At 45.5% G+C, this 27,999-nt stretch overlaps 2 protein-coding genes across 5 annotated transcripts; one reads left to right on the top strand and one right to left on the bottom strand.

The window, feature by feature from the left end:
• Positions 1–259: 259 nt before the first annotated feature.
• Positions 260–27,611, bottom strand: LOC108031204 (endoplasmic reticulum aminopeptidase 2). 4 transcript variants are annotated; one of them, XM_017104427.3, is made up of 13 exons: positions 27,369–27,611; positions 23,225–23,708; positions 9,775–9,915; positions 6,986–7,174; positions 6,486–6,568; positions 6,206–6,414; positions 5,765–5,945; positions 4,347–5,706; positions 4,146–4,288; positions 3,820–4,082; positions 3,629–3,758; positions 3,192–3,563; positions 260–3,127 (listed from the first exon to the last, which is right to left on the bottom strand). In XM_017104427.3, the coding sequence occupies exons 2-13, from the start codon at positions 23,376–23,378 to the stop codon at positions 2,975–2,977; spliced, it is 3,378 nt and encodes a 1,125-aa protein (XP_016959916.1). In that variant the 5' UTR covers positions 23,379–23,708; positions 27,369–27,611; the 3' UTR covers positions 260–2,974. The 4 variants fall into 4 exon arrangements, with proteins under 4 accessions (XP_016959916.1, XP_016959917.1, XP_016959918.1 ...); XM_017104428.3 differs by having other exon boundaries at positions 6,986–7,126; XM_017104429.3 differs by lacking the exons at positions 23,225–23,708; positions 27,369–27,611 and adding exons at positions 10,518–10,774; positions 13,231–13,668.
• LOC127011516 (membrane metallo-endopeptidase-like 1) lies at positions 16,552–18,583 on the top strand. Its single transcript, XM_050888520.1, has one exon. It carries the CDS (start codon positions 16,558–16,560, stop codon positions 18,520–18,522), a length of 1,965 nt encoding a protein of 654 aa, XP_050744477.1. The 5' UTR covers positions 16,552–16,557; the 3' UTR covers positions 18,523–18,583.
• Positions 27,612–27,999: the final 388 nt, after the last annotated feature.

Raw genomic sequence — 27,999 nt, 5'->3', positions numbered from 1 at the left:
CGGAGCTTTCCTGTGGTCCCTAAAAAGAAAATTGACAAAAGACTGTACGAGTTAAAACAATAGCGATGCGAGTGCAAAGCAATAGAGTCCATAAAGCGTATTACACTAAATTAGCCGCGATAATATCAGGCCAATAAATCGAATTCTTATCGCTGACATTTATATTTTATGCTCAGCCTGTGATATTCGAAAGGACGAGTTGGCTTTAAATGTTAAAGTTCGCTGAAAGGGGAACAGATAACCCAAATAACCGTGACACTTACAGATTAGTTATCGCTTTTATTAATATTCCCATTTGACTTAAATTAAATTATGTAAATATATATTTATATATAGATGTGTGTATATCATTAGCATACAATTAGATTTACGTCTTTAGAGTTGCTCTGCCTGCTTTCCATTTGCTTCCTAGATACACTTTGTATTTTCCCTACGCGAATTTCTATATAAAACCTGATAGCCAATGCATAATTAATAATTTCTTACGAATTAATGCCAATTGCAAAAAAATTTCGTCTAATAAAATTAACTAGAATTCGTATTTGATCCGTGAATTAAGAAAAGGCCATTCTTCAACTCCAGGACAAAGCGGGTGCGGAGGCTGGGAAGGGCTTGAGGATGGGTCTTGTGTGGTTTTTGATGAACTGAACGGAACCCAAAGGTGGTAAGTCAATCAAAGCTGTGGACGGATATGCATTGTACAATACAATTAGACGATGAATGGGTTAACAATAAATCAAATGCAGTCGGAACCAAGCAAATTCTTCTCTGTCTGTTGATCTGTAAAACTTTCTAAATCTTCCCCAGTTTTTGTTCTGGGCCTCTGGGCCTTGAGTATCTTTCGTATTTTGTGTTCCTTTGTATATTCTCTATTTCGGTTTGTTTTCCTTTTTCATTTTTAGTCGCTTGTTTGGCTTATACATTTGTCGAAAATACGTAAAATCGCTCCAAAACTTGTTTTTGTGTTTTCTCTGTGATCTAACTTTGTCGCTAATAAAGTTGTTTTTGGTTTAACTGGTACTTCCCTCTCTATCTCTACCTCTGTGTCTGTGTTTCTTTATTTTTGGAATATATTTCGGGTATCTGGGCGATTGACTTCGAGTATCATTGAGTTAGTCTTAGTGTGTCTTAGCCAAGCAAGTCGTTTTCATCAATAAAGTCAACCCATTCTTCCCAAAACGAAATCAAAGATCTCAGATGGTTGGATGCAAATACACATTTACAAATTAGCATAGTCGAACACGGTTGAAGGTTTAACTCGGAATTCGCTCGACCATTTTCGGATGGAGATACCTCAGGCGTGGCTAAGGGGGATTGTTAACCATTTGGAGTACGAGGTGTAGGTTTTGTTTTCTCATTTCTCATTTTTTAGTATATCTGTATTTAGTACCCCCTTGAAGAGTGCCCCAAAATACTTCACTGCCCCATCCCAAGCTAATCTAGTCGCATGGCATTTCTTATCGCGGGGCGCTGCCAATGGCACAACTTATACACGTTTCTATGGGTTATAATGACAAAACCGGCGTGCCATCGGAACCGCAGTTTAAGTGGCAAAAGACGACGGATTCCCTCGGTTTGCACAAACACCTTGGGGCCATAAAACCAGGCTATCTTCACAAATGATAAGCGGCGATATGGTAAAATGGTAAAACACATGGTAAAACGTTTTTAATTAGACCCAAGTCGTAGTAATCGGACCGTTGTAATCTGATATTAAGTTTCTGCGTCTTATGCAAGTGCGGAAATAAAAAGTGTTGAATATTCCGGGTTCTGGCCCACTAAAGCATGTATGCCATGTATGTACATATGGGGTGTCTACTTGTTATTTCGTATCTCGATTTCCTAAGTTATCTGCCTGCCTGACCTCAGGCCACACTGGAGCGCGAAAGAAAGGTATAACTTTACATTGATTGGTATTCTGCGCCGATTTCTTCTACAATTTTTTAATAGAAGCCTACACATTGGCTTAAGATAGTTAATTACTATGGCAGCCATATCATATCGTTAACAGATTTTAAGCTAATTGGGTTGGCGACGAACGTTGCTGATTAAATACGTATACCTGCTCGATGGGAATATTTTAATTAGCTGAACGTATCTTTCTAATTAAAACTTGTTCCTCAACTGATTTTGATTTTATATTTATGCGTAATTTTAACGAAAAGTTATCACCCTAATAGCTTGTGAAATTTGAAAATAATAATCAGCTACTTACGGACAATACGGACAGGCTTCTGTTGGTATGGGTATTATTTTCAGGTTGGAAGCTAACACTGATTATAAAATACTTTTCAAATCTTCGGCTTGGGTCAGGCGGCGTAGGGTATACATGGTAACTTCGTAATTACGTACTTAATCTTTTCGGGACAAAAGGAAGATTTCTGTGATATTTCGATGCGCACATACACGGAGACACACACGAGCACACTGCTCACTAATTCTAATATACATATGCTATACAATTACTAGAATGCATTCATTAGCGATTTGGTTTATCGATTCTGGGGCTTCTTTTGCTTCACTTCGTTTTGGTTTTATGAAAAAATATGTTGTTCTTTGTTCTTCGCTTACAATCTACAATTATCCATTGCTCTAAATATGTTTGCTTTGTAAAATATACATACATATACAATATACATATATAGATAGATCCTTATGTTCAGTTGTAGATATACACATTCGCATGTGCTAGAAAAGGGCTTCTCCACCTGGATAGATATACACATATATAAGAGCTGCTTGATCATAGCAATCGTAATTTACAGTTGAGTGGGTTAACCTTGGGTACTAAAATTATGGAACAGCTACGGAGAGAACCAAGGAGATCGATCGAACTGGCAATGATATGGTAAAGAGTGTGTAGATCCACGGTGTAGTTAACTTGGCGAAATCAAAGCTCACTTAAGATTCGTGTCTGAGAGGAACATAATTACAAATGAGTCTGAGTCTTAGGAGAGAACTGTGGGGATCTCCTCTATCGGTGCGAGTGCAGGTTGCCCTCCACCCACTTGTAGAGCGACGTCTGCGACCGGGCCACCCACTCCACGTTGGAGGCCACGCTGCTCAGGGTCATGTTCAGCACCGACATCCCGTGACCTCGGCCGAAGCGATGAACCAGTGATTTGAGCTGTGGAAATAAAGGTAATTTATTATGGGGCATAAGCCTCATCGACTTGGTTTTCAATACCCACCTCATCGTAGTCGAACTTGGTGGCCCCATACTGGGTGATGGCCGATATGACCTTGGCGAAACTGATCGTTCCCGGGCCTAGGCGCTTCTCCAGCTCGAACCACTTGGCCTGCAGGAAGCGACAGGCCATGGCTCCGCCTGTCGGCGTGCCGGCGATGGCCTTGAGCACCTGCACCACCTCCTCGGTGGGCAGCATTGTCACGTGCGAGAGCAGGCGATTCTGCAGCCAGGCGTCCTTGGTCCTGCCCAGGGCTCGGAGCAACTGCATCCGCTCCACAAACGTCTCAGAGGTGCGCGGCAGGTTGACGAACCGCTCCCAGCAGTGCTGCCAGTAAATGTACTCCCCAGACAGAATGGAGCCGGTATAGACCACCTGATGGGTGCGATGAAAAGTGTTAGAAAGATTGTTTAAATTGGCAGACATTTAACGAAACTAACCTCTCTAAGATTAGGTTGAATGGCGGAACCATTGTAGTACAGATACTGATTCAGCATGTTCTTTGCCTTGGTTATGCTATCGATATCCTCCCACAGAACCGATGCCAGAAGAACCTCGGGACGCAGTAATCTTATACAGAAGTAAACGTTTGATTTAAGATTCCTGCGATTTTCTTATAAATCTATCTCACCTGGTGGCCACATCACCGTCATCCGACCAGCCCACCTTTTCCATTACCGTGGAGATCTTTATCTTGATGAACTCGCTGAGCATGAGGAAGCACTCCGAGTACTTCAGGATGCGTCTCCACTTCTCCAAATGCCTCAAAGCCAGGGCCATAGGCCCATAGTGGGTCTCACTGGGCAGATATTGGATCATGTTCATGGTGATCTCGCAGGGCAGCAGATTTGCGTGACAGAGCGTAAAGGCATCCGACAACAGACCCAAGCGATCCTATAAATGGGTTATAATTATAGGTAAAAATGTATCTTAGTTAATCCATTCTTCTGAACTCACCTCGCTGGTGAATCGTTTGGGATTGGTGGCCAACTCTTCGATGAGACTCGCCCAATTGTCGTCGTTGTACACCACTCGATAGTAACCGTTCTGAATGGCATTCACTTTGATCCATTTGACGTTCTCCGGCACATTAAAGGTTACTAAGAAATCATTCGTCAAAATAATACCATATTATATAGTAAGCACTTAAAAACTCACCATCCACGTTCTGCATCCACAGGGTTTCACTGACGTTGTTGATATCTGTCACATAGGTGACCGGGAAGATCCACTTCATGTGAGGGGCTGCCTTGTGTTTGCTGCCCTGTGTTGTGGGTGGCACTGTGCTCGGCATATCCGTGGCGTTCAGAGCCGTCCTATTGTAGTTATTCCCATCGTAGGAGTCATCATGAATAGCCAGAAATTCGGCTGGTCGGAAAGGCCTCTGCGAGATGGAGATGCTGTTGCCCATTTTGGTGACCGTGAGAAGCGGGAAACCCGGCTGGTGCGTCCACAGAGTCATCATGTCCTTGATATTCTTCGAGCCATTGGCCTTCTTCGTGCAAATGGTCCACAGATCCGTTGGCTCGGCGGTCCTGAATCGATTCACCTTGAGGAAGGAGCCGAGGCAACCCCTGAAGCGATCCTCACCGATGGCCGTGTGCAACATGGAGAATATGGCGGCCGTCTTCTGTACGAAGAACTCCTCATTGTTGCCATCGTGACTGGTGCCATTCATAATGCTATCCCATCCTTGGATGGCATCAATGTCCAACGCTGCTGTGGCCATCTTCAACAGGTACATCTCCCTCAGGGGCCAGCTCTCCTGCAGCGGGGCAAGGGCATGGATGCCCAAGTACTGGATCAATCCCTCCCACAGCCACACATCCTTGAGCACCTTGCGGGAGGTGATGCCTCCAAAGAACTGCCTGACCATTGCCTCGGCAATTCGCAAAGCACTAAACTGATACTGTTCTGAGGTAATCGAATTCGGATCCGTCAGGAATGAGGTCTTCAAGGTGACCAATCCCAGCGAGGAAATCATATTGCGATCCAGGGAAGGCAACGCCACAAAGTCCACTTTCGTAAGCGGATAGCTGATGTCCAACCAGGTCTGCAGATACTCCAGGACATCCCTCGAGGTGTGCAGGATAAAGGAAGAGCGAACCAGCAGATCCCTGGGTGCGTAGAAGGTGTACGAGGGAGCCCTCTTTATCGACGATCCCGTGGACTGCGAAAGTGATGTGAGATTCGTTGGCTTCCCATTCCCATTGAGGTTCACTGGCCAGGCGGTCGTCGTCGTGGGTTGGGCCACAGTCAGGTTCTGGCGCGGCGTCAGGTTGACATTCAAGGAGTGAGTCAGGGCAGTGATGTTTCGTACCGGCGGGTTTTTCCCCTTAAGCTGGGTGTAATTATTTAGCTGGGCGGACTTCTTGCCACCCGCTCCGGATCCCGGGGGCGCTGGTGTCGTGGGGATATATGCCGCCGAGGGCTGCAGGGATTCGCGCTGGAAGTCGCTCACCACCCAGGCCACCGCATCGGCAGGCAGGGGAGGGGTCTCAATGAAGTCATCGCGGAGCTGTAATTAAGGCAAAAGAATAAATTATTGAAATATAAGTGTGTAGATTCCTTCTCACCAATCCCGTGCCCATGTAGAAGCCGACGTCCTCGGTGGTGTGCACTATGGAGTTGGATAGGCCGATGTGGAAGCGATCCCTAAACACGGAGATGCGGAATGGCGCTCGAACGTGCGGCTCATCGAAGCAGGGGAAGGCTCGTCTTGCACCATTCGGCCGGAAAACTGTGGCAGCGAGTAATCTATAATGAGAGAAAAATGGAAGTTTAATATTTTTATTGAGTACTATTATTGTGTTTTAATAATGTATTACAATTACTTTGGAATTAAATAAACCGATATTTATTTTTGCTATACATAATGTTTATGGCACATAATGACCTATCTCTTGTAGATGTTACAATATTCCCATTGAAAAATAAGCATCCCACTAGCTAAGCACAAAGTAAACTATAAGTTTTAGCTATTACTTTACAGAGTCCACCCATAAAAGGAGCATTACCTTTCCACGCCGTTGGAGCTCTCGTACTGGTCCACATAGAAGCCCTCGGGCTCCGGATTGAGCTTGGAGTACCAGCGCAGGTTGAGGGTGTAATTGGACTTCTTCTTGAGCTTCTCCTTCACCTCGATGTAGAGCTGCTGGCGGGGCGGGAACTCCAGCACCTTGACAATCTTGAGGGCGTAGCCCTTGGGCCCCGGCGTTACGATGGCCTGCGACCGAAACGAGAATGCAATCAATGGACGCACTCGAGCCAAACGCTAATTGGCTTAATTTGACTTACCTTCTCGGTGACGTTGAGGTCCTGGATGTGCAGCACAATGAAGTTGGTCTCCTTCTCCACGTGCAAGTCGATGGTGACTTGGCCTGGCCGGGCGGAAACATGGAAGGGAAAGCGGAAACGGAAGAATTGAAAGTCAGACAATCGAATTATAAATTCATCGATGAATAAAGTGGGGCGGGGAGATGCCCACTTAAATAATATTGAATCATCTGTGCAGCAACAAAATCGAATGTGTCAAGAGAGATGATTTCTTTGGGGCCGATTTCTCAATGTCAGGTTAAGGTTTCAGTGAACTATCTGTCAGTGAAGGATAAAATGAAACTTAATGATTTGCAAAGGCAAGTTCCATCCGATTTTTACTAGAATTGGAATTTAGTTTTTAAACTATAAACTTTAGTGGAAAATGGAATGTTTTTGTTTTGTTTTGAAATTGTTGAAACAGTTTTTGTAAATAAATGTCTTAAACTTACAATAATACCTATACGATTTTGCACACTCACCCTTCACATCCAGTGTGGTCAGGTTGGGGTGGATGGTAACCATGTAGCGCAGGGGCCGCGCGCTGGTGGGCAGCATCTTCTCCAGCCAGGGAAAGGGCTCCCCGTTGGTGGCGATCGGGTTGAAGGGCTGCGTGTTGTTCTCTTCATCCGTTTCGTAGCCGGACACCGTTTTCGATCCGCAGGAGCAGTCTGCAAGGATAGTCAAGGCGCGTAATCAGTATCGCTTCCGCTTCAGGACTCGCGGTTCTTCTTTTTCGCGGACGACTCTTTAGGGGATTCGTAGCTAAGTTCGTTAAGCAAATTGCATTATACACAATCAACAGAGAGAGATAGAGAGAGTTAAGGGGGATTCCATCTAAGTCGGGTGGGGGTTAGCATAAAGAAAAGCTAGCAGTAAATCTGTTTAATAATTGGATTCGGTTCAAGTCATTAGCACATCTAGTGGGGTGAACGGAACTCAAACGGGGGTCACAAATGAGGGGATTCGTTCTAGCTGAATGTCGCGGCTCATCGAATGGAGTCATACCAATGGCAGTGGGAGTGGTGGAAGATCTAACGATTATAATCCATAAGCCATCTGGAATCCAACACAAAAATCTACAACGTTAACAAAAGTAAGTGTAATTATATAACAATAGATAATAAACCAAAGTTTAACAAGTTGTCTTGGATATTTTCAGGTGTTGCTTTGTAGAGTATTTCTTGTATATCTATAGATTGTATTTAAACTGAGTTTGTCCTTCAAAGTAGTATCTGTGCACTTGCTCGCTTTCTAACAGTGTGTAGTTCAATCGTCTATGACGAATATCTGTCCTAGCAATGGCTCAGCTTATGATCAGTGTATTCAATATTTACAATGAGCATTAAACTCATCTCTTTTCCACTAGCGAAGTGTAAACAATAAAAATCTAACATCTAGAGGTAAAAATACGGAAATAATAATAGAGAGCATAAGTATAAAAGAATATATGGTCAATGACATCAACATGCCGAAGGATTATATAGATTGTCATGGCTATTTACCAGTTTAGAAGTATTCAGGTTTGGCATAATTGTTACTCACATTTTAACCAATCAATCAAACAAGCATTTAAGAGAAATATTTCATGTTTTTCAAAGATTCATATATATAATAAACATTTGGTAGGTGTACAAAGTCGAAGGCGAGAGGAAACGATAATGGGAAACAAACAAACGATGGTCAATAACCAAATGGATATTATGGATATATATACTGTATACGAAGTACGAGGTACGAGGACATTAAAAAGCTGGTCGAACTCTCTAGTTGGATCGGCGGAAGCGAAAGTTAAAGCTACTCGGGCAAATACTGATTGATAGCCGAGCTTGCAGCGGGGAAAATTAACTTTCCACCGGACATGTGTCTGTGTACATTTCCTCCAGCCCATCCCCAGCCCACAAACACGCTTTCCTGCGGCTTGTTTGCCCGTTCCCTTGGGTTAATGCAATTATCCCCCAATGCATTTAGCCCCATTAAGTATGCAACAGAAACTTGCAGCGAACATGTGAGTGTTTGCACTTTGCATAATTCCGCAATTGAATATGGCCAGGGGCGCAGGGCACCGGGTCGAGGCCTATGCATCCGTCGGGGACAGCTGGGCGGAGCGGGCAGGTGCAGCCGCATCTATTTATACGCGGAATGTAACTTAATATGGTTAAGAGCATGTTACTCGCGGCTAAATGGATTGCCTGCCCAGAGGCTTTACGACCTGCATTGAGCGCCGCCGGTCAAGGAATTCAATTTCCATTTATACGGATTTATTGGGCCCCAACTCTGAACCCTGTGGCGGCCTTAGACATTGATACTCGGCTGACGCAGGGAATGGGCTACATTATTCATGAGTCCCTCACACATGTTGATTTATGACTCCTCGGCGTTTGAGATATTATTCTCGTTCGTTTTGGGACGATTTAGCTTAAGGTTTCCGCCCTTAATCGATAGGTGTTCTTGAAGGTTCCTATAAAGTTTATAATTATCGAAGTTGAAGCTTAATGTATCTTATTCTCATATGTCAAATTCGTTCCAAATTATGGAACCCCTTTTCAGGATACTAAATACTAATCAAATGGTCTTATTTAAAGTTCCTATTAAAGATTCTTAACACATTGATTTTGATTACACTTTGTATTATATGTTAAATGGAAAACCCTTTTCAAGTTACTTAATAAATTACTCTATTGCATTTGTGATAATGTTCTAGTTTTTTTGGGACGACTCATCTTGGGGGTTCTGCCCAAAATAGATAGCCCTTATTTTAAGTTCCTATTATAGTTATTTTAATCATCATAAAGAGCTCTATAACATCTAAATCTACCAATTGATTGCATTTCCTATTACACTATGTCAAATTGCTGCCCAATCCAGGGAAACCCCTTTTCAGGACACTAACTTATATTACTCCATTGTTCCATTCACGTCAAACTGAGTCCCTCATTTACAATTTCCCATTCTTAAAGCTGTCAAATTTCGGCAGCCCTTTTGACGACACAAAGCCTGCTTTCTCCTTTCCCAATTGACTACATATCCTGTCGCCCCCAATAAAGGCGTAATCAAGTAACAACAACAAAGGGTGACCCCCGACCCCAGCCGCCCCTGGTCCTGCTTTGTGGGCGAAAATGAAAAACGAACGAGGTGAATATGCTCGAAAAAAAAGAAAGAGCTGGTAGAAAGAAAGGAAACGAACAGAACGAAACGGAGTGAGGATGGCGGTGCCCGTTGGAGCACGGGCAACATAAGTGTGACGGGTCTTGGGGCACGGGCAACCTACCGTTCTGTGGTCCGGCGTAGGCGATGATGATGGCCGTCAGCAGCAGCGAGCCGAGCACGATGCCGGCCACGAGGAGCGCTCGGCGCTGTGAGCAGACGGCCACTCCGGTGCGCGTCTGCCGTCCGCCGCTCGATTCGCCACCTGTCGAAGAAACGGGCAAAGGTCGAAAATGTAATTAAACTCCGCATAAAAGTCGCAGAGGGGCTGTGCAAATATTTTATATGGATGGGTTGCATTGCAATTGCCACTGGAGTCGAGTGCAACGCCGCAAAAATAACAGAAAAATAGAGGTCCCAGATAAAGTGCTTGATTTCCGTTTGAAAATGCAACGGAGTGCCAGTTCATAGATCAAATAAAAAGGTCCTCAAATCCGGAAATAGTCTTTAATTAGACTACATATATCACTTCTTTAAGGTAGAAGGTGCACTAGACTTCATTTCAAGAATCTTTTTAGACAAATAAATGAGAAGAATTGTTCTTAGATCATAAGATTGAACTTATAATTTCTGTTTTGAAAATATCTGTTTATACCAATTAAACTAATTGCATTGCCCTTAAACAACACATGGAACAAGAACAAGTACAACTTTCTAAAAGAGATTATTTAAGTTTCTTTAGATTTATATATTTTAATTTAAACCTCTTTTTATCCTGAAACTCAAATTTTACTGTGTAAGTTTCCTTACATTTCAGTTCATGAATCCTTCGGATTAACCTCTTTTTATCCCGAAACCCCCACTTACCGGATAGAAAGGCACAGTCATCGAGGTCCGGATCATTTGTCATCTCGATGCGCTCGCGACGCCAAATCTTCGAGCCTCTCTGACCACCGCCGACGACCGAAATCTTAACGGGGCCGGTGTCCCTGTGTCTTCCGGCCAATACGTACGCTTGCTAACCCGTGGCCGTAAACGAAAGGGGGCTCGAGACCGGCACCGGAACCGTCGAATCGCACACTCGAAAATCTGGCACACCGCAAATAAATGCCGACCTATTTGCTCTAGAAGGGAAATCACAATCACTTTATGGCCAATGCAGGTCGAACCCTTTTTCCAGAACCCCCTTTTTTCGCAGTCACGTGCTCTTCATAGTTTATTCACAACCAGTGCCCGGAATGGGCTCCTTGATTTGCCTATGGACTTCACCGTTTGCACCCCTTTAGCCATTCATTGGCCGCCGTGAGCCCCAGGAAGGGGTTATACTAAAATCCATCTGGGGAGGATTTACTGTAGTCTCTTTAAGAGGCCTCTGAAAGGAAGGCAGGTGGGTATTTCAGCAGGAAATGAGTTCCGTCGGCGCCCATGGAAATTGCACCCTTAGACCATGAAATCGACTGCCAAAAACGGAGGCGCCTTTGACGAGTTGATAATCGGGCGACCAGAAATATACATACATAATTTATGCAGATAGCACTTTCGTTTGGCTTTCCTTAGCCGGCTCTTTGCCACCCCCTCGGCTGGCCGAGCGCCAGACGCTGACGCCCTTCCGGTTCCGTCTAGTCAGACTTCGGCGTCCCCCCGCCCCTCCCCGGGCGTGACTCCCTGTCCATGGGTCCATGGATCCCTTCTGAGAGTCTGCACTTTTCGCATTCAAGCTCACTGTTTTCAATGTCGCATTGAATTAGTGAAAAGCGCTTTCAACGCCCAAAAATCAACCCCCCAAAAAATATGCTTTCTTCTCTTTCTCTCTGCCCATCTCCGTCTCTCTCTGTCTTTCTCCGTGTAGCCGGCTTTTGTGTGGCAATATGTACATCTGCATGTAGTGCCTAATGTCCGCATTTGTGTCTGCCTCTGAGGAGCCCTTGAATCTGAAGTTGGCCGCCTGTAGCACCATTCAGGCATAATTTGTGGCCAAGGCTTGTTGGGCGTAGCAACGTTAATTTGGGCCCGAACCGAGACGGATTTGAGGCATTGCAAATCGGTGAAGCGCAGATAAGGAACACACCTTAAAGGTGGCTATGGTTCACAGTGGTTATCTTATAGATGCCACTGATTCCAGCCGCCATATCAGCTGATTTTGATAAGCTTATTCTTTGAGGGGCGGGTCAGAAAAGAGTTTAGACTGTTTCCAAGTAGAAAATCTCTTAAAATTAATAAGTATCTTGAAAATGTAATAATATAATCTTGCCTTCAAATGTAAAGGAGAGATATAATGTTAAAAATATATATGAAATAAATATACTTAGTTCTTTGTAATCGTATTTTCGTACATTTATTTAAATATTAATAGAACTAAACTAATAGTCAAAAGTAAAAACCAAAAGACTTCTAGTGACTAGCCTTTATGAAATAACCAAGAATCTTTACAATTATATGAGTAAATACTCATATTCAATAATTTTATACGAACTTGGAAGCACGCTATATGAGTACTTCATACTCGAAGCACAAAAATCACGTATACGTAGGTATAAAAAAGTAATTAAAATAGAATGAAGAACAAATATTATATTATTCTAAACTATGGCCATAAGAAGTGCTATTTACGCGTGTCAACAGAATTTGCTAACTATTCAATTCCCCCTTAGCCTTTTGTGGCCCAAATTGGTCTTTAATGAGGTTTCGCATTCTGCTTGCTTTGGGCTTTCTTTTTGTTTAATGTCAATGTCAGAGCGAGGCGTAATCCTAATTTCCAAGTGGAACGAACGCGATTGTTGTGCCGTCTCTTTGTTTGTCTTCGTGACTGCAACTAGCCCCCTCTCCTCTCCACTCGCCCTCCTTACATTTCTATACATTCCATGTAGCACGCAGGAAACGTGCTAGTGCATACATATATCACAATTCCAATTCATTTTTGTTTAACGCGGCCGCCATTTGGCATTTGTTTACATTCTCATTTTGCTTAGAGAAAATGGAGGAGGAAAAAAACACAATGAAGGAGTCGCAAGCGAAAGGAGAGTTGGAGAGCGAAACGGGAGTGAGGGGAGAGGAGAGCGCTTGGAGCCGGAGAGCGTAGAGTGGGAGAGCGAGTGGAGCGCTCTCACTGGAATCTGTGTTTTGAAATGAAATGTCAAAATGCAAAGCTCAACAGCGCGAATTTCCTTTCCTTGTGCGCGTGTATAAGTGAATTTCCTGTTTTGTCTTATGCGGCGTTTTTCTTCTTCTCTTTCGCTCCAATCTGCGCGTATATATGTCAATAGTGCGCTTTCCAGTACCCCCGCTCTCCCTCTCCCTTCTCCTTTCTCCCAGCCCTCCCCACTCCTCCTTTTTTTTCGCACTTTTTGCCTACAGCTGCTCCCTTTTTCCCTTTTTTCGCCTTTGTTGCCACTTGACTGAATTGCGGTTCTCAGCTGCAGTTGCATTTTACTTGGCGACAGAGCATAGCGGTTCATTATTCCATTTCACTCTGCTAATTGTCGAAAAGAAGGGGTTCAAGAGCTTGTTGCTATTTTTTGTTCAAGGGGGCTCTGGTCAAAAAGGTCAATTTAAGCAGATCAATAAAGAGAAGTGCACACACTAATTACTTGGGCCTTGGCTCGAAATTAAACACTTAATTGGCCGGTTTCCTTTTTTATAGCCACAAATTGATTTGCTTCACTACACTTTTTTCCTTTATATATATTTCCTTTTTTTTTTTTGGCAATTTTGCTTTCTTTTCACAGACACGCACAGCGGGAGGGGGAGGTGGGGGGTTGAGGGGGCAGCACGCGACGCATTCGCTGGTGTGTACGTGTGAGTGTGAGCGTGTGTATGTCCTTTTTGTCAACACCGAATCGGTAGTGTCCTTTCTTTGCGGAACGCCGCCTGTGTCACGCGCTTTTCCTTGCGTTTGAGTGCGCGTACATTTTCCAACTGGATGCTGTCGCAGCGAAACGGCGTGCAGCAACCCTGCGAGATGAGAGGTGGCCACCCCCGGGAAGGACGGCGCATGCCCAACCGCTCTCTCCCTCTCACCGGCTCTCTTCTGCACTCTCTCCGCAAGCTTTTGATTTGCTCACCTGCAAAAGTGAAAATGAAATTGCTTTGGAGAGCCCTTGGGTTTGATGTCTCTCTCCCTCCCCGCCTCCCTCTCCTCATCCATCTCCTCCCGCTGATTGGATTTTTGTTTTGATACAATACAACCAACAACAAATATAAGCCGGAAAGCTACGGTGGTACGGCCTACCCGTTAGATAGAGTGTTTTTGAACTACTCAATCTAGGAAATAAATTTGTGCTGTTTAATTTTTGAAGTTTATATTTTTTAAAGAAGAAGTTCAATTTATAAGTTATTAGTCTTTGTATTTACTAGTTTTTAAACTTAGGAATAAATGAATTATAACCTTTTTAAAATTTGAAATGATATTTTTTAAGGTAACTTTCAGTTACATGATATTATAATGTTTCTTAAAAGGAAAAACGTCACCGTAAGAATTCGTATTTCCACGAATTCAACATACCCTTGAACTCCTCGAGTACCGGGTATAAAAAGAAGAGCATATAGTGAAGTGTTGCCAGGCCAACGAATAGCGCAGCAACCCTTAAAAGACCCCATACCCCCCGAAACCCTCTATTTTCACCCACATGCAATCATTTGTTGTTGTTGTCTTTGTCCATGTTGTGTTGTTTATCATGTGTTGGCCAAATAGTTCAATCTGGCAGGGGCTCATCATTAGATGTTCCCGTTTAAGGGATGAGTTCCCAGGACTTTAACATTTGATATACTCCGGCTTTCGTGCGGAAAAAATTCGTATTAAACGGAATTATAATTATTTCGTTGACATGTGCGAGAATTCGTGATGAAAATGCTTCCGTCATTAGAGCTCTGCGTTAGGGGATGCGATTTTTATGATTAAAAAATTCGGTTTTCCATTCGGGATTTACGATGTCCTGATGCTGTGTGGTGTTGCCTACTTTTAGGTCGACATGGCAACTGGGCGAAACAATCAACAAATGGAGCACAAAGCTCAAACGTAAATGGTAATTCGCTTTGGGAAGTTTGCCGGCAAATGAAATCTCGTTTTTTCCCCTTTTCGCCTCCTTTGTTCCGGCAATGCGACGAAAGTTTTTTGGGGATACATATACATAAGTACAAGAAGAAACACACCACCGGTTCGCGGTGACTTGCCGGAAAAAATGGGGATGCTCCTCTGGCCCTCATCCTCCCCTTTTCCTTTTCCCTCTACCGATTTCCCAATTTCCCAAGCCACTGGCTTCCGCGGCAACCGGCTCAACTCAATAAATTCGCCGTCACGTTAGTGTAAAGTTTTCCCTTCGCGGCTTGTCGACGGAATCGAGCTGAATCGTGTTCATTAGGCGGTGCCACGCCTCGTCGAACGCCCTCTTTTCGGTTGTCGCCAAGCTGGCTTAAAGCGAGGAACATGCAGGGGAAACTTTGAATTCGATTATACCGAAACTTGTCAGCCTGGTTTAAGGGATACGGCTTTATGTTGCATGTTAAATGTATTTTTATAATTATGTGAAAAGTTGAAACTTCCATTTTAAATAGTCTATTGCGTTTGTAGTGATGATTAAATCAGACCCTATTTTATTTTCATATGTGTTTATAGTTGTATGAATATATGTAATAGTCCAAATTAAAGTCAACGTATTAAACACAAAATAAGTGTATTTATAGACGTTTCAAATTTAGTATATTGTACGTAAACATCAATATTTTGTATGCCCAAAATATGAAATTAAAGTACTTCATGTCTTACCATTTTGTTAAAGAAAATCATAAACCATTCAAATTAAGTCTGGCACACCCTTTAAAAGTCACTGTTTTCAGAAGTGCACACGGTGCAGAATTGCGCGCAGTGAGACAAAAGTCGCTGCACACGTTACCCGAATGCTCGGTTCGATTCTCCGGTTTTCCCTTTTCAACTCTGAGGCTGACCCCCAAACGGCACCCCCTCACTGCCCACCCCACACAACCCTTGCTAACTGAGTTACTCAACACCATTTCCCCCACTTCAGCGACCCCCACTTGTGTGTCCGACCATTGAGTATTTGCTGTCGCATGCAAATTTACTGGCCGCACTTGTGACTTGTCATGTGCTACACAATCGCCACCACCCACAACGCCCCACACACTGCCACATATTGATCCCATTGAGCATCTGGAGGAAATCCCCCCCTCAGCGCCCGTCGCTTGGGGTCCTAACTGGTTGAACATGCCGAAGATGGCCACAAGTGTGCGCCAGATACTGGGATGTGGGACGGGGGTGGCTGGGTCATCGCAGAACGGATCGAAGTGCGGTGGTTAAATAATCGCTGTTTATGAAACAATCAATAAATTTAAGCTGTTACTGCCCCTGCTGCAGAGCACACACTCGGCGAAGAGTCAGCGGAGGGTGGCTCTTGTAATCGACGCTTGTAAATGTGCCATAAAGGGCTGGCGAGTAGGGAAAATCAGAAAATAAATAATGGAACTAAGTGCAGCAAACAAAATTGTATAATCCACATGCTGATAAGTGATTTCCTGATCTTTAGCATACATATTTAATAAGCTGTTTCCTGAATAAAGCCAATCAGAAAGATGGCCAAGACTTACTTAAATCTCAACTAACTTACTGCATTTTTTCAAAAATCATGATGACCTGGTATGGTAAGAGTAAGAATTTGACTCAAATTTAAGTAAGACGCAAATACGTATCAGCTGTAGCCTTGAACTTGTCCTGGATTTCACGAGCATCACCTTATCATACCAATGCCACCCAATATTAACCTAGGCTTTCACAAAAAAGCGGGCGATAGCGCCTGAATGGGAGTCTTCACCTGGTGGTAACCCCGACTATCTGTTCGCTGGAACGCCTTTAAAAGAAGCTGCTCCCGCTGGTGGATCCTCTAGTTGTCCGCTGAAGATGACGCGAACGAAGTGGATTACCTGCTTGGCGGTGCTTGGTTGGGCCACGGTGGAGGGCGGTTGGGTGGCACCGCCACCCAATCCCAACGAGGAGATCATGAACCGACTGCTGGGCTACATGGACAACAAGGCGGATCTCTGCAAGGACTACCAGAAATATGCCGGTGGGAAGTACATGGAGAAGCACGAGGGAGACAACTACAGCGAGCTGTTGGGCGAGATGCAGTCGAAGGTTGAGGATCGGTTCGCCACGATTTTCGAGGCGCTCAGCACCCAGATCCTCCTCGACCCGGAGAGTGTGGAGGCCAAGGTGCTGCGCTTCTATCAGACCTGTCGCACGGCCAACGAGACAACCCGCTCGGAAAGGCACTACCTGGAGCTGGTGGAGCCGGACCTGACCTTCACCTGGCCGCAGTTCGCCAGCAGTCGTAGGGCCTGGCCCAAGACCCAGTTCCAATGGATGCTGACCCTGGCCCGACTGCGTCGCTTTGGCTTTGATAACCTGCTGGTCAAGGTGAATGTGAAACTGGACTATGTGGACAGCAGCAAGTATATGGTGACGATAGAGAGACCCACTTTCGACTATTCCACGGACAAGCTGCAGGTCTTTTCCATGACCAAGAGGCTGTTGATCCGACTGGGTGTGGACAGTGGTCGAGCCGCCTCTCTGGCCAGGAGTATCAGACGTTTGGAGAAGGCGATTAGGGCCCTGGCCAATGTGGAGGACGAGCCCAACGACGACCTGACCCTGCGCGAACTGGAGGGCCAGAACGGATTACCCTGGCGAGAGTACCTGCGCATTGTTTTCGGCCGCACCTTCCCCGAGAACTACGAGGTGCAGATCGAGAACGTGGACTACTTTGTGGAGCTGAGCAATCTGTTGAAGACCTACGACTCCGAGGTGATTGCCACCTATATGATGGCCAAGTTCGCACGCTTTATGAAGGACACCAGCCAAAGTGACAAGGACAATGTGGCCTTGGACTGCGTCAAGGATGTGCGTCTCCACATGGACTTCGGCAGCAACTTCGTGTACGAGAGCAAGTACTTCAGCCACTATGACACGGACGTGCAGCAACTTTTCAATGCCGTGAAAGCTCCACTTCTGGCCAAGATCGACGCCAACCGACTGAGGCTGAGCCCCAGGCAGCGCGCTTACGTAAAGCAGAAAATCGAGGCCATGAAGCTTAACCTGGGAAACAAACCCAAGGATCAGAATCACCGCGCATTTGTGACCAACTTCTACAGGGATCTGAGTTTGGCCAAGGATCAGGACTACGCAGCTGCCCAGCTTAAGGTACTGGAGGTCCGGTCAAGCCGTGTCCTGGAGCTGCTGAACCAGCCAGCTGTCAAGGGCAATAGTTTCTACCACCTGGAGAACACCGTAATGACCTCCAGTCCAGAACCCTTCTACCTAAAGAGGGTGAACACCATTGTGCTGCCCACCGACATTCTGCAGTCGCCCTACTTTGACCCCCAGAGCCACGACATATTCAAGGTAAGCTTCCTGGGCTTCATGCTCGCCCAGAGGCTGATGGAGGCCCTAATGCCCGACGAAATAGTCTACGATGCCGATGGGAATCCCAACGAATTGCTTGTCGGCCTCGCTGAGAACCAGAACTATGTGCAGTCCCTAAACTGCCTGAAGAGAAGTCATACGGATTACCTGGACCAGAGAGTGGTGGACGTGTCGGCCCTCAACTTGGCCTACGAGACCTACTTCGGAGCGGGTTCCAAGTACAGCCAGGCACAGCCGACCTTCACCAGGCTGCCCCTGCAGCAGGTGTTCTTCCTGAACTACGCCCAGAACCTGATCGGAGACGAGGAGTACGTGGACTTCAGCTCGGCTTCCACGGACAAGGTTCGACTTCATCATACCCTGGCGAATCTGCCGAGCTTCGGGCAGGCCTACAGCTGTCCTTCGGGGGGCTTGAACCCCTCTTCCAGGTGTGCTGTCTGGTAATCCCCATCCCGTGATCCCACTTGACGAACATGTTTTAAATAAAATATATAATCTAACAGTTTGCATTTCTTTCTTTTTGTTGGTCATGTGCTTGGTTGATAAGCCGAGCTTAATCTCTAAAGTATTTTGGTCTCCCCTCCGAAAAAAACAACTAACAACGAGGGTTCTCTTTGGCGAATGGTGTAGTTCGAAAGTAGCAATGCGCAGAAACAGACCTCTTTTGTGGATAAGCAACTTCCTGCTTATCGGTGTAATAGAAGCTCAATGTGATCAAATCGCCAAGGACGATCCAAATATCTCAATTCTCAATGAAATGCTTGGCCATATGGATGACAGTGTCGAGCCGTGTCACAATTTTCAAAACTATTCAGCCAAGAATATACATCACATGAGGCCCCCGCCATTCATCGCAAAGTTCCGGATCCTATTCGACGAAATGAAGGATAAGGTCTTTGAAGAGGGCAGCCTGGAGTTGAAGATGCAGCGACTCTACAACATCTGCCTGGCGGATGATGGCTATGCAAATAAGTTTCCCCCCGAGGAAGCCAAAACTCTGCAGCAAGTGGAACACGTCCTGGGAATATCCCTGAGCAAATACCTCGAGTTCTTCTATGGTCACTCGTTTCCACCAAACGCCGAAGTGTATGTGATGAGCTGGAGAGAACTGAACAAATTGAAGGCCTTCGGCAGCGATGTGGAGCCCTCAAATGAGATCAGGCTGATCCTCCAGATATCACTAGGCTTTCCCATCATCGAAAGTGTCGACAGATGTGTGAAGTCCGTGTGTCTTTATCTCAACATAGCGGCCAACGTCCTTTACGAGGAGCGATTTTTGGGCCCCAAAAAAGTGAGGCAATACCAGACCCAGGTCAAAAAGATTTTCGAAGCCATGCGCCACCAGTTCAGCATAAGACTCGAAAGGAACTCACTTAACTGGACGGCGTCTGAGATCTCTGTGCTTCGGGAACGTTTAGATGGGCTGACCCTGAGCATTGGAAACATACCCGAGAAAGTCAATCACCGGCAGTTCGCTACCGAATTCTACAAGGATCTGGACTTTTCCCCCGAGGACAGCCACGACTGTCTTAAGGCTTCGGAGTTCCGGCGGCTTAAAAGGGTCAACCAACTGCTACAGAGCTGGGGAATGGCTTACAGGCGCGACAATATCATCGTGGTGCCATATAATATAATGGAGGGTTCTGCCTTCGAACTGGGGACTTACGACATATTTAGGATGGCCGCGCTGGGAACTCAAATAGCCGTTAGCATATTAGATTTGTTCAGGTGGGAAAAGTGCACCGTGCAAGGCGACAGTGTGGTAAAAATGTTTGATGATCACCAGCTAGGCACAGCGAATTTGTACTGCCCAAGGAGGGCTCCCAGCGATGATTTATCGGCTCTACAGGAGGCTATCCTCATTACAGCGAATCTGGTCCACGAAGCCTACTTTGCACCGGGCTCAGGGTTCAACAAAACTCAGCCCAGTTTCACCACAAAGAGCCTCAGGCAGCTGTCTTTTGTGAAGTTGGCCCAAAGCGTTGCAAAGCAATTCATTGTTAAAAACGACTTGCTTGCCAGTCTGTGGCCAAAGTTGCCCTCATTTGCCCAGACTTTTAACTGCTCCGTGTAATAAAATATCAAAAGATTATAGATTTTATATAAAACATTTAGAACTTTGAGAACCCAAATAAAAACCTTTAATCTGCGCAGGGCGATGATTTGAGTTGGCAGGTGTCGTTGACCCGTTGGTGACGTCGGTTGTTTGCCAAACCCGAACCCGACTTGAAATTCCTTGGTCAGCGATAAGAAGCACAGATGGTGGACTGGGGTCCGGCTGGGTATTTGCACACTCAATTTGAGGCATTTGCCATGATTTAATTAATTGGCAGACCGTGTTCGAGGGCCACTTGCAGACCCATTGCTGGCGCAAATAATGCAAATCGGTAGAGTTGAGTTCAAGAGCTCGACGAGAGGCTCTTGGGGAGGGGCTGTGCGGCTACCCCTGCAATCGATTTCAATGGCATTGGGATCAACCGAAGCGGATCAAACACGGTGGCGAACTAATTGTGCAGAAACCGAGTTAAGCTGGGCTCAGCTCTCTTGGGGAAACCGAGTTGGAGAGCTCCTTAACGAATCTTAAATGCTCTTGGGCTTAAAGAATATTTTAAGCTGCCACAGATGAAAGGCATTAAATGAAGGGTTGTCATGGCATGGTCATTTGGGGCAAACGCGAATTCTTGAGTTTCGAGCATACTAATTAGTCGGGGAAAACAGCAACCAGTTCTGTAGGTCCGAGCACAATTTTGTCATAGTATTTGAACACTTCTTTTCAACAAGAACATGGCAAACTTGAGTAAAGTAGTGCCCGCTCTGTTTGCCTTCCTCGCGGTCCAAGACTATATATAGAAGCCCTCCTGGGCAAGGGTATGCTATATGGCACAAATGCAACCAAATGCACGCTGCTTGGCAAGGCTTCAAGTGCCTCAACAAGTACGAGTGCTGTGTTCCAAGGGGCCGCGGGCAATATTTTCCATTTCCATTTAATTACGCGCCCAGTGGGCGGCGGGAAAAGCGGGTGGGCCGGCTGCAGTGCTGGGGGGGATCGGGATCCTTGTGTCCTTTGTAGTTGCATTTAATTGTGTTTCGCCTGCGCCATTTCGCTACAATAAATTGTTGCTCGCCCCGACGTTTTGACGGGTTGACTTGGCCCGCTCGCTTGTCAGTTTCCCATTTTCCATTTTCATTTTCCATTTGCCAGTCGCACTCCTCATCCGCTCCATCTTCCTGTGGAGGACCCTCTTCCTGCTCGCCGGCTTCCACTTTTCTGGTTGAGTTTGAAGTTGCCTGACCCAAAAACACATTTCACTTCTATGTATCCTTTACTTTCACTCATCCACACACATATTTCCAGATGGAAACGCGGTGCCACACTTTGGCATGCAGCGCAGGGCTCTTGCCGCTTCAATTGTTTCTTGTGGACCCATTTTATCTCGCTGCTGCTGCTGCTGATGCAGTCCAGGATAGGCAGGATTTCTTTATTTGAGTCAAGCCGCTGGCCCAAGTGCTCCTGTGGGGGAGCGTGTGTGTGGGCCCATTCAGCCTGCAATCAACACAACGCATCCTGCAATTATCAACATCAGCCGCCTGCGCCGAGGTTCCTCCATTAACCCTTTGACGGGTGTCGGCCTCGAAAGCACCCCTTCATATCGCTTGGGGTTAAAAGGATGTCTATCTTACTACTCCTGCTGTTTGACAGGATAATGTTGTTTAAGTATTTCTTAATGTTCTAAATTTATTTAGACTTCCTAGCTACTCCAATTGTAAAACTCAAGATCGTTCAAGCTAATACCAGCTTCCCCAGGTGACTCCAAGAAACTCCGATACCCATTTTACGGCCACCAAGTAGAGGTTAAGCTGGATTCCCTTGAAGTAAACACCTCTGCGGCTGCCGTGAGTCAAGTGGTTACTCCACTTTATGCATCCTTAATTGCTCGCCTGGCAGTTGGGACACCAGCACACGTCCACGTCCTGTTCCCGTGACACTGATTTGCAAGACTTGGGAGTGGGAAGTGGGGCATCTGAGGGTTGGGAGGGGCATCCCATCCGAAGGCGAAGGCAACTGGCCCACTTTGGCCTATGGCATGCCCAAGTGGAACGATTTCCCGCCTTGATAAAGTCAACACGATTTGCATATGTTTGTGTTTAACTCTGCTCACCACATATTGATGACAAGCCCAAATATGGATAGCGATATGTGTGTGTGGGGGGTAAATATGCCATAATTAAGAGTTACGCCCTCCATTACAAGTTTGGGGTCTTTTGCTTGGTATAAGGTAATTAAAAATATATCTAAAATATGCTACATTTAATTATAATTTTAAATGCCTCTTTATGAAGCCTGCTATTAAACGAATCTATGGCAAATTGACCTGACATTGAGAAATCAACCCTTTGCATGTATCTTAAATATTTGAAACTGCGTTTAAAGATGTTACTGATGTTACTCATGTAGCATTCGAAACTCCTTATCCCCTCCCGCCAAAATCAAATTGATTTCCCAGACAAATCCTCCATTGAAGTCCCATTACCGCAATCGATAGCCCCAGGGGATCAATTCCCCGTCATAGCCACAGCAAGCGAGCGTAAAATTTCAGAGAATCGGCGACAGCTTAAAGAGCACTCGGGCACTGCCATCTCCTGGCATCGACCCCCCGCCAACCTGTCTGTCCTCCAGTGGCCTCCTCCTCGCCCGAGGAGCAGTTGGAGCAGCCCGCCGGATCCGTTGGACATCTGTCAGGGCGGAAAATTCCGCCAACTTGGCTGCCGGCGCTAAGAAAATGCAAAAATTTATATAGCTGCACAGCGGAAGGGGGAAACGAGGGTTGGATGCGGCTGACATTCATTTACTTTGCCCCTGGCCAACGAGGCGTATGAGTAACGGCTGCGGGACATGGCATTTTTAATGCTTTTGTTTTGCATTCGGTGTAATTAAGAAAACAACTTGATGCATAAATCCCAGAGGGGCGACGGCGAACCCCGAAATTGGCAGCCAGAGGAGTTAAGATTGCGTGAAGTGTTGGATTATGCACAAGTGCAATTATGCACTGTTCTTCACCCGCCCTTTGATCACTTTTGTGGTGCCCCAGGCAATTGCAATGGCAGAGGCAGGCTGGAAAAGGTGGAACTCAGGTGGGAGACTCACCGAAAGTGACGCCGTTCGTCTGCTTTTCCTTGTCCTTGTCCTTATCCTTCTCGCACTTTTCGCCGCCCAACGGCTCCAGCTCGATGCCATCGGTGGTGGCCACTTTGTAATCCCGTTTCGACATGTTGCCACAGCAGAAGCCACAACATAACATTCGGCCAATTTTGTAGGCTTGTGGTTTAAGTGGCGCCGTCTTGGATTCTTTGCCACGGGGCACGGTCTGGTCCGCTGGGAGTTATCGGGGTACGTCTGATCCTGTCTCGGGGGCAGGACGGGGGGTTGGGTCCGGGACTGGGGCACTGCTCCCACTGGTCCTTCTCTAGCTAGCGATATGTTTGTCCAAAAAGGGGTCGGTACAAAAGGTTCCTCTCCGGGTGTAAACGGGTATGTAGAAGACTAGAAAGGTCGGTGAGTAGAGTTGATTGTTGTGTTCGATTTCGGGTTTCGGTCAAAAATTGGTCCACTTCCTGGTGTTAATGTCCTTCTGCAAGGAAAGAAAAAATTGAGCAATTTGTTATTGAAATTTTTTGAGAAATATATTTAATTCAATGCATATATTTAAGGGTGCAGTGGGTATAGAAGGAATAGGTTATATACTTAAAAAAATAGGAATATGGAATATAAGACCACAGCCCCTTAGGTTGCTTATAGATTTCAATCCTCAGTTATTAATAAATATATGTGCCAACTTGCCGATGCACTTTATGGCCAGCTATCTATGCCAAACTAACAATGAGTGGGTATTTGCAGATACTTTTAAGAACAAGCCAGACAAAAGTAGCCATCTGCTCCAGAGCATCTCGTTGCTCACTCCGCCTGGCTGCACAAAAATTAATAAGAAATAGGTAGGGCACTACATATATATATTTTTGAAATGTTTGCAGCATTCAGCATTCTTCGACTTATTGTTAGACTGTAACTTCCGGTGCCGGCAAAAAAAAACCCCATAATGTGGGGCAGGTGGGGCAGAAGTTGGAGCCTGCAACTGATGTCGCCACTTGTGGGCGGGTGTCGCTGCCAGGACATTGTTGTGCCAGGCAAACAAAAAAGAAACTTTAATAAAAGCCCCCATCCCCACTCCGCCACTGCACTCCAGTGTCCTTTGTGGCCCAGCAAAAAGGAGTAATAAATAGAAGAAAAAGGCGAGCTGCAACAATGACAATGTCGTGGGCTAAAAAGCATTCGATAGCCTTAGGGCCACGAATGCAAATGCACATCAAATGTAAGCTGTCCCAGAGGTGGGTGGGTTCTTGGGGCGGCTGGGCGGCTGGGTTGCCTGGCTGCCTAACCGACAGTAATTGCAAGCGGCATCCACATCCTCATCCACCGGCACAAAGCAGCCGAAGGAGCCGCCTGGTCAGGGACGTTCCATCGGTCTCGCAGTGCGAAAATATCGAAGAGGTGTGCCGGAGCAGTTCAATGCACGAGTACACTGAGGAAAATGAACCACGTTTAATATTTTACCATAATTTATTAAAACACAAACATTTATTAGGGTAATCCCATAACCAATACTCCTATACAATCAAAGTTACTTCAAGTAAAATGGACATATTATGCATTTAAAGTATTTACTAAAATTTAATGGCAAGAAAAAACAAGAAAAAATAATTTTTAAATTGTATTTTCTATCTGATTCTTCATTTTCAAAGCATACTTAAACATACATATATAATTTAATTTAAAATATGACTACACATGTCATGAAACTAAGAGGTAACCACACTAAGAGGTAAAAAAGTTAAGCCAGTGGTCAAGAACAAGAAGAGCTTAAAAAATACACTGAGAGATGGGAGCGCCAAAAAAAGAAAATAATTATTTTCTTTATATATGTATAACCCTTATATCAACAAAAAAATGAAAAATTTTAATAAACTCCCAAACTTATTATAGTATTCAGACGAAGTCCATTTCATTTAAATAACTTATTTTATTGTAATTTGTTTTCAACGCTGCAGGTCTCTTAGTGTAGCTTTGGAATAAGAGGTCTGGGGATTAGGGCCCAGCACTAGACCCGGTTAAATCGAGCGGGGACTACGCGGATGCGGCTCTGGATCCTGGATCCGGAGCCCGAGTGATGGCCACTCCATTTGATGGGGCGGCACTTGAAACAAAAGTCGAGGCGGGCCGGGCAATTGTGTTTGCTGTTGGTAAAACACACAGAGTAATAAAGAACTATGGGAAGGGCGGACTGCGACCTGGTAAATGGGCACTGGGAAGAGGGAACTGGCCGGGCCATAAACCTTTCAGCCATTCGAAGCACTTGCAACCAGCGCTGCCCACAAACGCTTCCACCATTAGTGGATCCTCCATTCCGGGGGCCGGGCCAACTCAAAAATAAACATGGCGCAACAAAGTAAAGCACAAAGGACGAAAACAAAGGGCAAAAAAGCCGAAATGAATAGAGCAAACAAAGAAATACATATGTAAACGGGAGGAAGACGTAGCGAATTGGCTATACCCTAAATTAAGGGATTGCACTGGTGAGGTTGTTAGGATAAGAGTTCAGCTCTAGTCATTACTAAACAAAGTTCCTAATTGAACTTAAGCGAGTTGGCAGGTTTATTACATGGTTCAGCAAATTTGCCTCCACTCACGTGTAAGCTCAATTGAAAACTTGCCCCATCATTAGAAAAGGACATGACCTTTGTGCGCTAAACATTATTAGCTAATGAAATGGAAGGGGTAATTTAATTTGGGTACACTATTATTTAATTAAGTCATTAGGGCGACGAGGTCTCTGTTTGTTACAGCTCTTCAAGGATTACTTATTAATAATCGTTAATGAAGAGGCATCTGAATAATTAATGTCTGATTAAAAACTTTCAATAAGTAGAGAACCTAGTTAATAACCCAGTGTTATACAAAAAAAAGAAATAGATTGTTAAGGAAATAAGAATTCTGGAGTATTTATAAGTATTCCAAACTATACATTTCGTTGTATTCAGGTACATTTTTAAATCCTTGTCTAAATTAAATCTCCAAAAGGTGCCAGAATACCCAAAAATTAAAGGATACTCCGGAAAGGGCCAAGTTTGCTTGTTGGCCTGGCCATAAAGTGGTCGGGATTAATGGCAAAATGGCGTCAGTTTGTTTTGTGATTTCTTTTTTTTCGGGTTTTTGTGGCTTGTTGCTCCCGTTGCATACAAAGCAGCCGAAAAAGGAGCGGCCAGGGAGAACCTCTAGGACACTGTGTACAATGTACACATCCTGGCCAAAGGACACTGCAGCCAAAAATAGCCAGCCAGGCGAGTGTGTGAGTGTTGCGTATGCGACACGTGTGCAAATTGTGCCCCAATGTGTCGTTTGTTACGTTTTACGTTACTTCCGGTCTGTCGGACGGCGCTAAATATAAATAAAAATGGCCAAGCGGATTCTTTATGACAGCCCGGTCCCCCACATAATGGCCCCCTGCTCACCGGCCACCTTTTTACGCAGCTGCATTGGTGCAGCTTTTGTGAAAAGCTTTTAGGTGAATCCGCTGGCATTATTAATTTCGACCATATGCAAGGCAAAGTGAAGGTCACTCGGGTGGGAGGACGCTGTAAGCCGCCCAGTGGGTGGCCAGGGTGCGGGGTTGGAGGTGCACATTCGATTGCTGACTGAAGCAATCAGTGCTGAATCGAGGGCCCTCAGAGTCCGATTTGAAGTCCAGCAAGCACAGCCAGTCCAGCTAGTCCGCCCCAAGGCCATCAGGCTGGGCGGCCACTTTTGGGGGTGGCTGTACGCTGTACGCACTGGTCGCAGGATTTTTGCAGGTGTCACGTTTTATTTTTAGCACCAGCCTGGGGTTACACATAGCTCTGTGCGATCTTCCAGCTCATAAGCAGGACATAGCTTCAATATTTAATGCCCACAATCAGGCTGAATAATTGATGGAGCCATGCACGGAGAGCCGGAAGGAGTAGGCTGTTCATATGTGCTGTTGGTTTTTGTGTCTGGCGCACGGCAATTAACTTGTTTAAGCCACAAGGTAAACATGACAAACACATTTGTCAGAGTCAGTCGTCACTGTCAATGCCAGCGGACGGACGGATGGATGGATGGTTTGGATGTCAGATGGAGTGAATAAATGCCTCCGAGGTCTCCGAGGATGACTATACAAGCGGTTAGGCAAACAACACGAGTCAGGGAGCAGGTTTACCTAGAGCTGAGGGTTTAAGCCACGAGTATCCTTCCGTTTTTGGGCGCCAAATAGAGCAGCAGTTTGCTATAGCATATGATGCGTTTCACTTGATTTTTCATTCGTCACAAACACACAACGGGCGGCGGAATCGGGGCTAAACAAATTGGAAAACAAACCGAGTTCAATAACAATGGGTTTCATGCGATTGAAAATGACTTTTTGGTTTTCTTTGGTGTACAGAAGAAGCGCGAATAAAATGCGTCCATCAAGCACGAAGGATAAACTCTTTCTGATTGAAAAGCAAGCGAAACGATGAGGAAATTCCCTTCAGATGGCGAGAGCTTTTCCCACCAGAGCTTTTCGCACTCTCCACTTTCTCTCAGGAGAGATTATTATCCTGCTGTGTCAGAATTTGTGCAGTGAAATTCCAAGGGAAACTGCACAAGGATAGGGAAGAGAGAGCGGCGAGAGAGAGAGTAGAGAGCGAGGAAAGCCGGCGGCAGGAGGCAACTATCCACCCACCCCACTCCCTCCCACACAGCCACCCAAAACCACCCCCCGCAAATGGGAAAACTCCACAGCAGCATCCGCTCTCGTCCTGTCAATATAAACAACCATTTGGGATCTGTTTCCAGCTATGTGTGAGTGC

Source organism: Drosophila biarmipes, chromosome 3R (assembly GCF_025231255.1).
Source record: "Drosophila biarmipes strain raj3 chromosome 3R, RU_DBia_V1.1, whole genome shotgun sequence".
In the NCBI taxonomy this organism is placed as follows: domain Eukaryota; kingdom Metazoa; phylum Arthropoda; class Insecta; order Diptera; family Drosophilidae; genus Drosophila; species Drosophila biarmipes.
This window is presented reverse-complemented; position numbering and strand designations above follow the sequence as displayed.

Excerpts from the sequence above, each read along its gene's own strand:
- LOC127011516 (XM_050888520.1), top strand. The coding sequence starts at position 16,558 with ATGACGCGAACGAAGTGGATTACCTGCTTGGCGGTGCTTGGTTGGGCC.
- LOC108031204 (XM_017104427.3), bottom strand. The coding sequence starts at position 23,378 with ATGTTATGTTGTGGCTTCTGCTGTGGCAACATGTCGAAACGGGATTAC. Across the intron at positions 5,707-5,764 it reads TCTACATGGGCACGGGATTG|CTCCGCGATGACTTCATTGA; the intron begins GTGAGAAGGAAT and ends CCTTAATTACAG. Across the intron at positions 3,128-3,191 it reads CCAAGTTCGACTACGATGAG|CTCAAATCACTGGTTCATCG; the intron begins GTGGGTATTGAA and ends TTATTTCCACAG.